Source organism: Trachymyrmex septentrionalis, unplaced genomic scaffold (assembly GCF_001594115.1).
Source record: "Trachymyrmex septentrionalis isolate Tsep2-gDNA-1 unplaced genomic scaffold, Tsep1.0 scaffold2, whole genome shotgun sequence".
Taxonomy (NCBI): domain Eukaryota; kingdom Metazoa; phylum Arthropoda; class Insecta; order Hymenoptera; family Formicidae; genus Trachymyrmex; species Trachymyrmex septentrionalis.
Window position 1 is genome coordinate 709,162 of NW_017305179.1, and position 16,549 is coordinate 725,710.

Consider the following 16,549-nt stretch of genomic DNA (forward strand, 5'->3'; position numbering starts at 1 on the left):
CAGATGCATTCCGAATATTAATAATAATAACAAAATTTTAAGGAGTTAAAATCTTGATGCTACGCACAATAATCTTTGCTTCTTTCAGTCGATGACAGAATCGTTTGGCAAAAGAAAAGATCCATCTCTTTCTCCCCACATAATGAAAAATCAAAATTACAATTTTCAAATTGTTGCCTCAAAAAAGAGTAGTCTACAAGACGCGATTTAATTTCAATTGTGCATCCAAATTTTGAGTCCAAATTAAAATCTAGAATTTTAGTTTTTAATTTTGTTTAAATCGACCAGGTATAGATCTATTTTATGTCATTAATATCACATCGTTTAAGAAGCGTTTAACTCCCGTCTAATTCCGATCATAAATTTTAAAGTTATCGATTGAGTTCCACTCGTGATCGCCTCGATTTTTGTTGCTTAGCTTTTTGCGAGAAGGAATCAGGAAATGAGGGAAAAGTGCATTCAGAAGAACCGCGACAACACACGTGCTGCGCCCGACACGAGAAGATGATCGAAGTTGGATATGGTGAGCGGTTAAATTAAAAGATCGATTATTTCTTAATCATTTCTGCTTTTAACTATAGATATATATCAATCTAATATATATTAAAAAAGAGAGAAAGAAAGAAAATGCAATATTCGAGGAGGAAACTTGAGCAAAATATGTTAATGAACGATTCATAGTTAGAAAGGTACGATCTATGTGTGTACATTATAATGAATTGATAGCTCCATCCCGTGTTTTAAGGGGAAAAGAACAGAACATCCGGTCATTTTGTGTAAATTAATCTATTTTGTGATTAGTTTCAAAGTAAACAACGTTCGTATTAACATAATATGTAATACTTAGTAAATAAGAAACTAAATTTGAGTCAAACTATAATAAATACATTATCTTGAGTTAACTTAACTTCATTGTTTTACTCAAATCAACGACATATTGATTCGGAACTGTGGCGACTTATAGAAATGATTAAAAGTAACTCAAATTGGTATAATTTGGAATTATGAATTTAACATACACTTGGGGGAAAAACAAATAATACGATTAAACATTCACGCGCGACTGGATAAAATATTTTCATTCGTCTAGAATCGAAATTTCGCATCGCGCGTCGACTGTGTCGGATTCTCTCGTCAATCTATTGACTTCAATTTAACGGCGGTGACGTTTGACCGTTTATGAAGAAGGAGATGACCCGCCAGCATTTTAATCGAAATTAATATTTCAATTAGAACACCGTATGCAATCCATCAAATTAATCACTTACGACGCATTTCTCTCGAAATCCTCGAGTCATATTTTTATTCGTATGTAATATAACGCGATAAAAATCGCGCAGAACCTTCCCCCTCATTGATGACATTGATGACAAATACTCCCGCATTCCAACGCAAAAATAATAGAGTTGTACACACTGCAATTCAATTGACCATCTCTAGACCACCGCCATATCTTCTTAGGCTTCCTCTTTCTTTCTCTTTAATTACTCTGACAAAAATAAAAATTAAAAGTAAGTCGAATCGAGACAACGAAACGTAAGGAAAGCTTGAACATCTCTATATTTCGTTGCCTCAATTTTCGCCTTTTAAAAACTTTGTTAATACTCGCGTTAGTCTTAGGTCCTGCGCACAATAGAAGGAATAAGGAATTAGAAATAAAGAATAATTTTGCGATTTCAACCTATCGGCAACCGATTGTATTCCGATGTATCTGATTTCTGATAGGTTAAAATCTTTTATTCTTTACGGCCTTACACTCTAATTTTTCTTTTGCCAGGGTTTTTAACAAAGTCATTAAATAAATCTGCGCGCTGTTTTTCCCAAAAATTATGTCCAATCGATGTCATATATAGTATACCGATCTGTTTATCGTGTTTTTTGCTGCAACAAAAAAAAATATGTCTAACATGGATCGATTTTGTTTTATAGGGATATCCGGGGAAGTTATCCAGATCGACGCTGGACACTGCCGAAAATTATGCCCGCGACACGTGTCCGACGATCCTGGGGATGCCAGTCGACCAGCGGTGCAGGTAAGTCACCGCTGGTCGAAAGAAAAGATTGACTGAGTGGTTGCAGCCAATTAAAAATCCTGTGTCATATTTTACCAATCTAATTTACTGCGGCAGCCAATCCTTTCTTTCAGTGTACGAAGCTCTTTCCTCGCTTCGATCATGTGGAAGACATAACACACTTTACATGTAAACAGATTCCGATCGACAACGCAGAATCGCAATTTCTACGTTTAGATTAATAAGTAAAATTTAGATTGACGAGCAAAACGAAAAGTCCGCCAAATCCTTTCAACATGCTGCTAGCATGCTGCAAATGTCTGCCGTCTGGCATCATTGGTTCACTATTTATGCGTTCAGTTACACGTGATATAAATAGTCCCGTCTGACGATTACGAATGACTTCGTTGTCAAATTTTATCTTAATTCATCGTCGAAAGGGTAAAAAAATCTGATCCTATGTAGGATAGATTCCTTGCAAACGCTCGTCCTTTTCGATACTCATATTTTCCTGAATGATATTCCGGATCTTTCGGCTATTCGAAGAAGGGCTATTTTCGTTACGTGACGCAACCTGATCGGTCGATAGCGCGGATACGGTCTTTTACAGCAGCCATGCTAAATGATGGCTCGTTGAGGCTGGACCCAATGGAATACCGAGGAAAGGAGGCTGTTGAACGCGAAACGCAAGGCGATCAAGGCGATATGTTTTGCGTCCTTCGAAGGTCGAATCGGCACCGCGGTCACCGATCCTCTCGATGGCGCCGGAATGTCCAGCCACTAAATCCCAGAATTATGCGTCCGTTGGATCCCGCTGGATGGATGACGGCGGTCGCCTTGGGGGAAAGATTTATTGAAACGACTCTAATATGATCCTCGATAAGCGAATGACGCGAGCGTATCTTTTATTACAGCCATCGTAAAACAGCCGAGAGCCATTTTTCTTTTTTTTATGCTAAAATGGTGAAGCAGTGGCATGTTGATTAGTTAGTGAACTATTATAGTTATTCTACAATGTGCTTTCTATTTCTTGCTTTTTGCTATTTTGTACATCTTGTCTTTTCGCTTCTTATCCGGTTTTTTGTTTTATGTCGCCCGAGATAAAAGTTAACGAACTTCGGAAGAAACAAGAAACACGTAGCAAGAAATACAATTGTCGATAAAACTGTTGCAAAGGAGGAAGAAGTAAGAAGCAAAAAGCAAGAAACAGGAAACAAAGAGCACATTGTAGAATAGGCTTTAACAACGTATGTTAACTCCTGGATGTGTAAGAAATCTTTTTTATTCTGTGATATTCAAAACCTTTTCCTTTTTTCAGCAATTTTTTGAGATACCTTAAAAGAGTCTTTCATTCAACATTCAATTGAACATGATCGAAGTTCATCATTAAAGAAAATTATGGATTGAAGAATTAATTTACGTGCCAGTTTTATTACAATGTTACAATGTTTTAGAACAGAATGTTTTCTCTTTTCCCATATTAACGGTTCACGAATGTTTCTGTTTGGTTTTCAGAAATGTTCATCGGATTTCCATTGTCGCGCGAGAGCCGCGAAGCTGGAGCGAGTGTCTACGTTGCAGGGTGTTCGCGTAATCGAGGCTATAGATGCCTGCGATTGCTCGCCAGAAACGTCCTGCAGACGAGAATCCTATATCCATTATGTACATTCCGGTACGCCGCACCAAGCAGTCGTGGACATCGGAGTTTGCATCGGTCATTGTGCCAAAGGTATCAACCTCGTAAGAACTTTCCGAGACTAAAGGTCCGTGACTAAAGGTGGCTGGTGGACCAGTCGCATAAAGATAATCACAGCTGGATCATCATAAAAAGAAATACTGATGGTCCAGCCGCGATTATCTTCGCGTGTTTTGTTTTCAGCATTTCAAATTATTTCAAATATTCTGATTCTTCAATTTTTTCTATGATTTTCTCTTTATCTATCTTATTCACTTTTACGTATAATTTAAAATTTTTGTGGAATCCGAAAAATTAACGTTTTATTTATATGTCTTTCAAGATCTGGGTTGCAAGCCGGTCCGGAATAACACAATCAGCGCCAAAGGGCCAAATGGTACGTGAAATAAACATGAAATTAAGGTATCTCCATTTTGTAACTCTTAATGACAATGTCAATGTCGTTACATTGTCGTTGTGCATGCAGATTTTATACATGAAAAATGTAATGATAACGATAATATAACTAAATTCCGTCATAACGAAAATATAACGAAATAATAGTGTCGAGACTTTCATTAAGGGTTACAAAAGAATAGAAGCCTAAAAATCAGAGTCATTTATAAATATATTTGAATTAAAAATTGTGTTATTTTCAAGGTGACGAGATTTACCAAGTAGTCGAGAAATGCGGATGCGCCGGTCATTGTTATCGAATGGACCACATGGAAACTGTGCTGGATTACAGCGAGGTGACGATCAAAGAGGGTACAAATACGACTGACGTGAGACCTGTGATCCGAGTATGAAATATATATTCGATAACTAATTGTTACAGAGAATAAAGATTTTATGTCGATGGTGTACATACATTATTTGGCGGCTTTGTTCGAATTTTTTTTTTTTTTAATATTTTCTCGTCCCTTCTATTTTGTTATTTTTGACAGCAAATAAACGTTGGTCAATGCGTCGGAACGTGTCCGGGAAATGAAACGGAGACCTGTCTTCTACGAGATAAAAAAGAGCCGTCCAGATGCCTAGCCGGTCTGTATTCGAAGCAGCACACTTGCACACCGGCCAGATTTAAAGTGCACGAGTACAGGTAGAATTATTATTCCATGATTATTCCAATTAAAAAATTTCAACTATTATCATGTACTCTCTAAATTTCTTGGAGTGAACCTCTCACTTCAAAAGAATTAAAAAAATGTCACTATTGAAAAAGAGCGAAAAATTTGCACTCTTGAATAAGAGTGGCAGATTTTCACTCATTTTTTTTTTTTTTTTTTGGAATGATTTCACACTTTTGGAGTGAGATTTATTCCAAAAAAAGAATGAGATTTCTTTCCTTTGGAAGAAATGTCACTTAAAAAAAAAGAGTGAGAATCTGCCACTCTTATTCAAGAGTGCAAATTTTTCTCTCTTCTTTAATAGTGGCAGTATTTTAACTTTTTTGAAGTAAGATCTTACTCCAAGCAATTTAGAGAATACATCTAAAGAAAAAAATTTAATTTCCAAATAAAAAAAAAATATTTAATGTTTATTAATTTATCATATTTGGGACTTCTAGGACCCGACGAGGAGCGAAGAGAGAGATAATTCAAATTACTCAGTGTGCCTGCGTCTGAAAAATATTATTCGTCGTGAATAGCTTAAATCGAATCGAAGATGAGAGAAAAAAGTAAAAGAAAGCAATACGAAGAGAGAGAGAGAGAGAGAGAGAGAGAGAGAGAGAGAGAGAGAGAAAGAGAAAGACAGCTTGTTAAACATATTTTGCGCATACATTCATGTTCCTAGGTACATCATGTACCTACAAATCCATATGACTAAATAAATCAACGATGTTTTTACAAATAAGACAAATATCTTTCTTCCTACCTGTACTTCCTATATATTTTATAAATATATATAACCTATATATATTTACCACGATAATGAAGCTTTTATGAAGGGAAAGGAAGTTTGACGAGACATTTTTTGTGCATTTACGTTATGTCTGCATTAAAGCGACAAATCGACCTCCTTCACGTGCCTGATTGTCCCAATTTTAGTAGGACACACCCACGAAAAGTTGTTTACTACAATAGAGTCAATCACGCGCTAAAATTAGAGATTTCTCGGTAAGTATAACTCTATCGCGTCCAACAATTGATAAATATTTCGCTACGTCTTTTGCAATTTGGGCGTGTGACGACGTTGGTCCGCCACGTGGGTGGACGTTTATCGATAAGCGAGCGTTTTGCATAACGCGATTGTTGGCCGACAATGCAACGCGAACGGCTCCGCAATCGGATAAAGGTTCGAATTAGAAAAATAAAAATCGTACGAAAATATAGTTGACGGACAAGAAAAATTTATCGAAATAAATAATCGGCCCTCGCGAATCTCTCGTTAGAGAGGGACAAATAAATCGTCGACGTCAGATCCGCCTAAATATCGCCGCGTGACAAATCACATAACTCGGCACTTACGAATCCGCGGAATTTAGGAAGCGCCTGCTGTTTTTAATAGCCACGCGGTGTCATCGTTGTAGCGCGACCTTACATCTCTCGGCCTTTTTAAAGTCTCGCTTCTTTCATCGATTTTGTCGACCAGTTAATCGGTCATCGTAAAAAGTGCTCGTAAATCGTTCCCTTGCAAATCAATTCCTTGAATGAAATAATATTTTTGCTATTTTTATTATTTCCGTACCCTAAAAACTACTAAAATTTTAATAAATATTTGATAATTTCCAAGTAAATATTTATTTACTTGGAATTTTAACGTTGATCACTTAGTACCATTTAAAGAAAAACGTGTTAAGATTTAATAAATTTTTGTTCGGTGTGTGTAAAATGTATTCTATCAAAATTGAAAATTCCGTATAATTTTTTTAATGAAAATATCTTTCGCTATTAAAATTTTTGCTTTTCGACAAGCTTTTCAAAAGATGCAGGTTTAAAAGAATCCTCTCTCTCTCTTCCTACCTAAAATAATAACATTCAATTTTCTCCAATAGAACATTTTTACGTGGCAAACAAATATTGACGAAGGCAAACATTGGTAATGCGCGAAAATCGAATCGAGGGGATCCCCGTTCAACGATAACGACGACGACAACGACAGCGAGGAAGAAGCGGGAAGAAGAGCCAATGCCGCGGGGGACAAACGAGTTGCGGGGGAGGCAACTCCCGGAGTAGCATAAAGGTGACTCCTCGCGGCCAAGACATCCCATATGCCACTTAGCATCCCGTTCGGTTCGGCAAAATCTCCTCCGTGGAAGAGACTTCTCCATCATATTTTTTTTTCCCACGTTAATAAAGACAAATAGGGACTCGAGAGAAGGAGCTCCTCTGAGTTATCCTTGTCGCGATGAAAGAGTAAGCTGATGCACACGACGACGTTAACAGTGCCGACCGATTTTCGCGTGCGATTCCTCGGGATTGAAAGTGGATCGACACGCGCTCGAGGAAACGGATCTCGATAGAATCGCGAGTGAACCTCTCTTCTTCTTATCACAACATACGTGGATCCACGACGGTGATGACGAGAAGCGCGCCGTGCTGTTTCCTAGTGCTGCTACTCTCATTGACGTCCCTGTGCGACGTTAACGCGTACCCGAAATCGGACCTTCAAACCGAAGACAGGGATGATCTCGAGCAAGAACTCAGAGAATTGTGGCCCTTCGTTCAACCAGCGGACGAGAATGACCTCGCGCCTCAACGAGAGGAGGCTTTGCAGAAAATACAAGAGGTGATAATGACAATCCTCGTCGCAATAAATGTTCTCCATAATCATGCCATTTATCGGATACTCTCTAAAATATTTACAGTGAATTTTACTTTGAAGAGTAAAGTCTCTTACGGCCCATTTCTTTACTCCTTAAGTTACCGACAATTTTATCCATAAGATATCGCATAAACAAAGTTATCTAGAGATGAAGAAATCGGCCATGAAAGACTGAAAATTGAGTCTTTTTCAAGACTGGCCCAATTTTCGCTTTTTAGAGTGAGATTCCACTCCGCTAAGAATTTAGAGAGTTACGGTAAATGAGAGAATCAAGCAACGATCATCCAACCCGAATTGGCGATTTGTCATCTTTAGACAATGAAGTCTCTTTAAGTTTCGCACTAACGGTAAAATGATGAACGCATTGCAGATCCTTGGTATTCGGAGTCAGAACGAGAATCTGGCCCATCGCAAGGTACCGCCGCAATTCATGATGGAACTCTACAACACTATCGCCGATCCCAGCGGAGTTACACGAGGTCGGAATCCGTACAACGCCAGAATCGTGCGCAGCTTCGTTGAAAGAGGTAATTTTTTCAGTACATAATCATTAAACACTCGCGGAAGTCACACAATTCACTGTCGAGCGAGAGTCGCGATCTAAACGTTTTTCTCGTTGTTTTGCACGTAGACCCTTTCTTGTCGAACTTCTATTTCTTTAACGTCTCGGGACTGGAGATGAACGAATCGGTGCTGGAGGCTGAGCTTCATCTCTATCGGAAGAAAATACCGCCGAGGAACGTACATCCATTAACGTCTGTGTCGCCTTATTATCTTGTAAGTGCCTGGCACGATCAGTGTCGTCGATCAGCGTGTCAATCTTTACATGCATGTGAATCAAACGTATGAACTTGATGTGTTGATGTGTTAAGGAGATTCGATAGATATACAGCATGTTATATTAGTATTTATACTTTAAACAAAGTATATTATACATATAAAAGTTGTGTTAATAATATTCTGTTTTTATTGGACGACACATTTTTATAGTTTAATTCTTACTATTTTTATTGTTATAAATTAAAATTTCAAAAATGATCAAAATCTAAATGTTTTTATATAAGTGTTTTTTTTTTATGCACAGTTTCATCGCAATCCAATCAGTTACAAATATTTAGAAAAAATTAATATTTTGTTTGTTCGACAACTAAAATTTAAGTGTAAAAATTAAAAAATATTACTTCTTATTGAAATAATTTTTTTGTTATTTCGAAATGTCTATCATTTACTTCCTATAATATAAATTTTCTAATGTAAACTTTGATATACGTAGATAAGAGTGTATCAAGTCCTGGACGATCGCAGCCTTGATGTGCCAGATCTTCACAGGTTACTGAATGTTCGTTATGTCGGTGCGCACGCTTCCGGTTGGCAGGTGAGAGCGTTATAACGATTTAACATTGTCATTTATTTCCTTCCGCAATGATAATTTCATCGATATCAACATCACAATTTTTAATCAAATAATATTAAACGTGAGTTTTTTAAAAGTTTTCAAATTAAAAGTCTGCCGTGATAATTTATCAAATTATTCATATCTCGAAGGATTAAAAATCATGAATGCAATTTGACATTTTCATTCAAGAAAATTCGACAATTTCAGTAATTCTCGTTAAAAAAAATAATGTCAACTACTTGACTAAATACATTTAACATATCGCATTTGAATTGGATATTTCAACAATAGCGTTTGCGATACAGATATTCAATGTGAAGCAAGCCGTCCTCGACTGGATGAGCGGTGAGCCGAATCTGGGCCTCCTAGTGACAACTCAGGATCTATTCCAGGACGAGGTATCGGTGGAGTTTTCCCGCCGAAACGATTATCACCATAGCAAACAGCCGATATTGGTTCTCTTCGACGATGATAGTAATGGTCGATCCAGTGAAAGATCGGTAACCGCGCCGCGATATTACGCATACGGAAAACAAGACGACGACGACGAAGAGAACCATGAAAAAGATCCAGTATACGAGAAGAATGCGGAAAACGAGAAGATCGATCTGGAGAACGACTATGACGGTGTCAAACACTATAGGAGGCACAAGAGGCAACAGGAAGGCAACGGTCAGCCCGAGGAGGTTCTGCTGGTAAACAGACACGAGCCGGAATTTTTCCAGCGGCTAAAGAAAAGACGTAAAGAAGAGGAGGAGGAGGAGGAGGAGGAAAAGAAGAAACAAGGCGAAGTCTCTCGATATAGCAATCCTCTGGAAGCGACGAGGCGCCGTCGTCGCGACTCGACGTTCTCTCGGAAACGCACTTCCTGCGGTATCGTGTCGAAAAATTGCTCACGGACCACACGAATCCTCACATCGATGGATATCTACGAGAGAGCGATGTTTCGCGAGAGGCTGGGACAGGTGGTGAGGAACAGATCGACGTCGGTCACAGGACGACGTCATCGAACGGCGCGATCGGCGAGCAGCCAGAGCTTGTTGGCACCGGAGCGGCTGGGGAACACGACCGAGTGCACGAGGCACGAGCTCTACGTAGACTTCCAAGACATCGGGTTGTCGTCCTCGATAATCGCGCCGGCTGGCTATTCCGCGTACCAATGCAAGGGCGTGTGCGAGCCACCCCTCAGCCAAAACCAACGGCCGACGAATCATGCGACGATACAGGCGATCGTACACAAGATGGCCAAGGGCGTCGAGAGGCCCTGCTGCGTGCCGACCAAGCTGCTCAGCACCAGCATTCTCTTCTACGACGACAACGAGAACGTTGTGCTCAAGATGTACGAGGACATGATCGCGGACCATTGCGGATGTCGTTAAGAAAAAGAGAGAAGGGGGGGGGGAAACCTGATCGCTTCCGAGGTGTCGGCCATGATTAAAATAAACGCTGCGTGAAGAAAACAGTGATACGTGAAGGAAGGAAGAAATATGTAGAAAGGTAAATAGAGAAAGTAGGTCTAGGGTTTTCGATCTGATTCGTGATTCAATTACAATACCTCCTTTCTGCCGCGCTAAAGGAAACTATCGCTAAGTTATTGAAGTAGGAATAGAGATTCATAATTGTAATACCCAAGATGGAGATTAAATTTTGAGATGATATAATGTTTTCATAATTGGCATAGAATAAACAAGTTGATCGTTACGTCAGTTTTTTTCTTGCAGCTAAATAAGAATTACGATAATAATTCGTTCTCATTGTAAATAGCCGGATTATTGATCGATGGCGTTTGATTCTCCTATTCGACTGTTTTGTCGTTAAAGTGTTCAGTACAACAGCGGCTTGAACATTTATTTATGATCATTATTTGTGGAATTGGAATGGATTCCGAATCAAAGTTGTTTAATTATTCCCTACTCTCTAAATTCTTCGAAGTAAAATCTCACTCTAAAGAATAAAATCTCACTCTTAAAAATTGAAACTTCTACCACTCTGAAAAAAGAGTGGCGGAATTTTCACTCTTAAGACCAAAAAATTTAGAGTAGATTTATATTGTAGGTTCCTAAGAAAAGAATAATTTAGATCGGAATTCATCCCGTACATTTTTCATAACGTGTTTTCTGATCTTTTTTTATTAACTTTTTTACTAACTCAAGTCTCATACAATTACGGCTTTTAATGAATTAACGGAGAATTCTCTTGACGCTGTCATTCCCGAAGGTTCGTGACGATCCTGTAATGAGTAATCGACACGCCATTCGCAGCTACTTTTGTACATAAGACATTCCCAAGTATCACGTATGCCGTATAGAATCAATAACATATACGAGTACATATATGATTAATGAAGTATATCTGATTAGTGTACTGTAGAATATACCGTAGTGCCGTTAAATTATTGCTATAATTGTAAACGTAGAATTAGGCGGGTCTTTCTCAGCTATGCGTGTACATATATAAGCACCGACACATCTCACTGAATTTATTTATAGCGAAAATATAAAAAAAACAAGGAATAAAATGATACTCAAGCGACATTGTGACTCGAATTATTGGCCACCGTAAATCCCGCCGATCTCTCTTTTACAGATGTAGAGAATCTCCCGAAGAGGAAGTTCAACAATCATGCTCTCGCGAGATTTAAGCTTAATCTATAATGTGCTCTTCACATCTCCTGTTTCTCATACATATTTTACCTAACTGTACAATAAAGTGTGTTGAAGATTTGATTTATTTCTATTTATTTCTATATTTATGTTAAACATTTTTATGTCAATATCTTTTTATATCTATTTTACATATTTTTATATCTGTGTACAACGGCTTTAATATGCATTAATATATTAGTCCAATTAAATTCGCCATTCCCTTTTATCTTTTAACTTTTTTTCTATTTTCGCGGCCGTTTTATCTCAACAATCGTGTATCATTTTGTCACGTGTTTGTCTCTTCCGAAAGTCGTCAACTTTTATCTTAGGCAACAGAAAACAGAAGAAACAGGATAAAAGGCAAAAAGGCAAGAGGTAAAAAGTGGTTAAAAGTAATAAGAAATAGAAAGCAAGGAACATTGCAAATTAGGTTTTAATCTCGCGGGATACGAACGGCGCATTGTCGTTTTATTGTCTCGTCGCGATGCGTCCTCCTCGAGAGCTGAGAGCTACTCAGCTTGTTTTCGTTGGGAGCGAAATTGCTGGGATCATAATTTACAGAGGCAAACCGGCTGACAACAACGGCGATCGTCAACGGCGGGCGCGGCGTCTCTCGGATTGCAGAAATGATTGCAGCCGCGGAATGCGAATGATTCACTACTGGTCGAGCTTCGCTCGATCGTATTATCGTTATGATTTCACGCAACAAACTTGTTTATACTTCCTCTTTGATAAAAAATGTATTTTAATTCTTTTTTTTTTTTTTTCAATTTTTCCGCTCGTACAAAACAATAAATGAGAAACATTGGCTGCGTTCAACAGAAAAATTAAGCAATTTTGTACACTTCGACTCTCTTATAAGATTCTTTCCGATTGATTTTTTTGCTCTTAGTTCCCCATTGGATAGAAATGTACAAGCCAATTATATCAAAGCATCTTACAACAATTTAAAAATTGTTTTTCATAAACACTTAAAAAAAAAAAGTAGATTATATAAATATATAATTTCCACGTTACGTGATGTTGTAGAGGATTAAGTGACAAAATTGAGGAATAGGAAAACCGTGATCGTTTTTGCGAATATTTCTCGCGAATACGCGCAGTTTCTTCCAGCAACGGTAAATCGCACGGGATTTTTATTATATTATCGCCGTAATCGACCTCGTCTGCGACCCTATGAGATTGAGTAAAATAAGACGCGATCAAAATCTCGATTGAATAATTGTCCCGCTGTGAAATCGCGCAATTTCGCAAGATTGAACGAAATTACAGGCGATCACGCGGCGTATTCGCTCGACGAAACGTCACTTGGTACCCCGGCTTGTTTTCGTTCCTCTCCCCTCTCCCCCCCCCCCTTGCGTGTACTGTGACCTTCTTCGTTTTTAGCACACGTGCCAGCGTAACGAGGGCCACGAGGGGTCTCATTATTTATATTCATTCACTCCAACCCCTTCCCCCTTATTTCCGTAAAAAAACCTAGAAGCGTAATTCACAATGAAAAAAAATTTACATTTTTCTCAAAAAAAAAAAAAAAAAAGGTGTATTGTAATTTCTTCTCATTTTTCTTTAAACATTACATATTTTACGATACGTCTAAATTTACAATTATTTCAACAAGTACAATCGATTTAGGAAAGAATAATTTATTCTTAAGTATTAATTATTTGTAAGCATCTCTACCAACCTAGCGTTCGTAGTCTTTCTTTTATGAAAATTTTGATTAGAATTGATTGTGATTATATATATTAATTGTTTAAAAATAATTTATTGTTAAATGTTAAGTGTTAATTATTAAAGTTTTTTACTTTCTTGTTGATATAGAAAGTTGCGATAAATAATAGATAAAAGAAATAAAATTTTAAGTAAGTACTATAAGAGTCGTCACTAAATGAGTTCCATGCTGTGGTTAGTCTACTATCCTCATCCGTTCATTTTTTTTAAAAACATTAACAATATACGATAACAAAGACACATAAATAAAAAAAATCTGTAGGACTTTATTAAGAACTACATTTACTATCTAAGCAGAAATCGCATATCACAGACAATCATATACGATTGTAAAATAAAAACTTTAAGAATAAAAAATATTTACTTAAGTGTACGATTTTTTTTAAATGTGGCATAACTTCTATCATAGATGTGTTCGTAACAAGATGTTACAGCAAACTTAGCGGCAGTCGCTGCTGCTCGGACATTTTACGCGTGTTTCATTTTTAATTTAATCCTCGATTATTCTATTTACCCCCATAGTCAACTTACCCCGGTCTCCCCTACTTAAGACAATCTGAAATATAAAAATCAACTACTGGAATACCGGATCTTCGATCGATTCTTATATTTGAGATTGTCGTAAGTGCTTATTATTCAGAGTAATTATTCTTAAGTACATATCACTCGGAGGAGCAGGTCTGAGGACAACGCCGCGAATTTGCATGTTCGCGAGATTGCTTGTCTCGAGATCGCTCGCGTGCCGGCGCGTGCATTCCGCGGACACGCATGCATATCCCCGGCTATATTTAATCCGCAGTGGGTGTATTTTCGAATCGGCCCGGCTAAAAATAGCTGGAACGCGTTCCGCTGCATTCCACTGTTGTATTTAGATCCTCGTAATACGCGGGCGTGCTTGGCACACGCGAAACGCACGCACGCGCGCACGCACATCGTTATCCAACAATTTTCGGGAGCATTCTCCCTGCGACTGCTGAAGGATTTCCGACTGCGTAGAAAAACTCATTATCATATACTTCATGTATTCGGAGCAAAATGTGAAACTTTCCATCCGTCGTAAAAGGATCAGCGACTATGTTACGAATGTTACGTCCATTTCTATCAATGTAAATTAACTGCGATCTGGGTTTAATGTACTTTTTATTTTTTTTTCCTAACGTTTCTGACAATGTAGTTTAATTCGAATCTTGGCTCAATTGACTCTTTATCTCTTTCCACTTCAAGAATTAGAGAAAGAAAGAGCAAGTTGGACCGCAAAATCTACGTAGAAACAGGTATGTTATAACTCTTAGAAAAAAAATGAATAATAAGTTAAATCGAAATTAAGGTTAATCTGCATTGACAGAAATAAAAGCGAAAAGTACTTATATTCCTCCTTTCTCCATCACGCTCGATGAGTGTATTTTAATGTTTACAACTTGAAGATCACATGCAATCTACAGGTTTGATGCGACAACAAACTATCATGAGTTGTCAGTGATCAAAGCTTACGAGATCAGAATGATTAGATGTTACGGAATCTTTACTTAATTAACAGGGTCCTACGAGAAGAAGTGATCGAATATTATTCAAAAGGGAATAAGAAAAGCTTTGGGGTTGGCAGAGCTGATGAGAAGCAAAATCAAACGAAGGAACAAGGAAAACTAAGAGAAAAAAAAAACAAATCAACGAGAAACGAAAAAAAAAACAACAGAAAGATATCTAGAATTCGCGCACATGAGAAGGTTCTCCCAAACAGTCTTAATAAATTATCAACTCCAATCTAACAATAAGCCCGAAAAATTCTAGAAGGAGGGGAAAAAAGTAGAGTAATTGCTCTCCATGCTCGACCATACGTTCCACCATTAAACGTGCAACGGAATCAAGTTTTATCTGTTTTTCTAGAAAAAAGGGAACATAAATGAAGAAAATTGCGAAATAAGTGGCAGCTAGGAGTTCGCCGGGGCTCCACGTCCATAATTGAGGGTTAATGCAGACGACCGTACGTCATAGCGCCCAATACAACGACGGACACGGTGATGTCCCATGGGTCACCATCAGGCCATCAGGGCTGTCAGGCTAGGCTACCTCGTTCTCTCTCTCTCTCTCTCTCTCTCTCTCTCTCTCTCTCTCTCTCTCTCTCTCCCTCTCTTCTCTTCTTTTTTTTTTCCTTCCGTCTTTCCCTCTGACCATCGCCGGCTGTTACACACAACATACAGTGGGACAGACTTCACCGGTTCACAACTATGCGCCTAGTGGTAGGCCTTTGAACGGTGTGCGGCCGCGTGCGCCTACCTTTCCCCCCCGTTCGAGATCTTTCCGAACCCTCGGAGCTCTTCGTTCTTTTGCCTATCGTCCGTCTTACATCACGCGTCATCGGTCGGCTCGCTTCCCCGCGGCTTCTACCGCATCGGCGGTATTTGTTATCTCCACGCGTGAAATGCGGCTGGTAAACAAACAACAACCGGACGTTTCGATTTTCCCAGAGTTCCGTTCCAATTTTCCGGTCCCTTTCCGTTTCGGGAAACGACGACGGGAAAAAAACGGGACCATTACCGTCCCTATGGTAAACAAGCGAGCAGATGCCCCGAGTGGTTTTCTACGTATTTGGGTATCGATTGTGGAGACGCGTTAGTTATGTTCGAAAGGTCGAGTATAGCTGAAAAGTGGAACGCCGCTTATACGTCCCATCGGAGCCCGGAGCGAACAAAATGAAAGCGCTGTTCGTGATTTGCGTCGCGGCAGTTTTTCTTCACTCGATCTTCGTCGCTTCGCACGACTACAAGGATTGCGACGAAGTAAGTATGAATCAAACAATAAGATAATTCTTTTTCTCGACTCAACTTACTCATTTACGATCGGAGAGTCTCTCCTCTGTGAAGCTCTCTCTCTCTCTCTCTCTCTCTCTCTCTCTCTCTCTCTCTCTCTCTCTCTCTCTGTCCGTCTGATTTCATCTTTTCTTATATAATTGTTATTTTCAGCGATGGTGAAGTCACTCTTGCTTAATGAAACCGAAAATAGAATCGCAAATTCAATTTGCAAATAGAAAAGAAAATGACTAGTGTTGATAGCGGAAAATATCGCATTTTTTTATCTAACTTATCCGAAATTCTCTCTTAGTAGGTCATTTATTGTATATATAACACCCTCTTCAAAACATGACCAGCCATATTATTACAAATTCAAATTTTCTTCTCCTTGACAATCGGTATTTTTCCTTTTAATACGTATAAATATTCCATTTTTGAGATTTTATAGAAAAAGAATCTCAAAAAATTTTAAATAATTTCCTTATTGTACTATTAATATTATATATTAATATTGTTATCTCTTCTCTATTTTT

General features: G+C 38.3%; 4 protein-coding genes across 6 annotated transcripts in view; 3 read left to right on the top strand and 1 right to left on the bottom strand.

The window, feature by feature from the left end:
• Nucleotides 1-5,512, top strand: part of LOC108747433 — a 6,416-nt gene extending 904 nt beyond the window's left edge. Inside the window, exons 2-8 of one of the 2 annotated variants that reach the window (XM_018484880.1) lie at nt 419-523; nt 1,930-2,033; nt 3,528-3,741; nt 4,031-4,084; nt 4,348-4,490; nt 4,635-4,789; nt 5,258-5,512. In XM_018484880.1, coding sequence (XP_018340382.1) covers nt 419-523; nt 1,930-2,033; nt 3,528-3,741; nt 4,031-4,084; nt 4,348-4,490; nt 4,635-4,789; nt 5,258-5,315 — 833 coding nt within the window. In that variant the 3' untranslated portion in view covers nt 5,316-5,512. The remainder of the gene's footprint in view (nt 1-418; nt 524-1,929; nt 2,034-3,527; nt 3,742-4,030; nt 4,085-4,347; nt 4,491-4,634; nt 4,790-5,257) is intronic. The other variant, XM_018484881.1, reaches the window with a different exon arrangement.
• LOC108747425 (spermatogenesis-associated protein 5) overlaps nt 1-16,549 on the bottom strand; it is a 104,279-nt gene that overhangs the window by 15,805 nt on the left and 71,925 nt on the right. The window lies entirely within an intron of this gene.
• LOC108747426 (bone morphogenetic protein 2-like) lies at nt 6,936-10,716 on the top strand. The gene is made up of 5 exons (XM_018484868.1): nt 6,936-7,419; nt 7,826-7,982; nt 8,087-8,232; nt 8,729-8,830; nt 9,157-10,716. Exons 1-5 carry the CDS (start codon nt 7,210-7,212, stop codon nt 10,228-10,230), a joined length of 1,689 nt encoding a protein of 562 aa, XP_018340370.1. The 5' UTR covers nt 6,936-7,209; the 3' UTR covers nt 10,231-10,716.
• The window catches only part of LOC108747431, a 4,215-nt gene continuing 3,567 nt past the window's right edge, over nt 15,902-16,549 (top strand). The window contains exon 1 of the mRNA XM_018484875.1: nt 15,902-16,004. Within this exon, the coding sequence (XP_018340377.1) occupies nt 15,918-16,004 (87 nt within the window). The 5' untranslated portion in view covers nt 15,902-15,917. The remainder of the gene's footprint in view (nt 16,005-16,549) is intronic.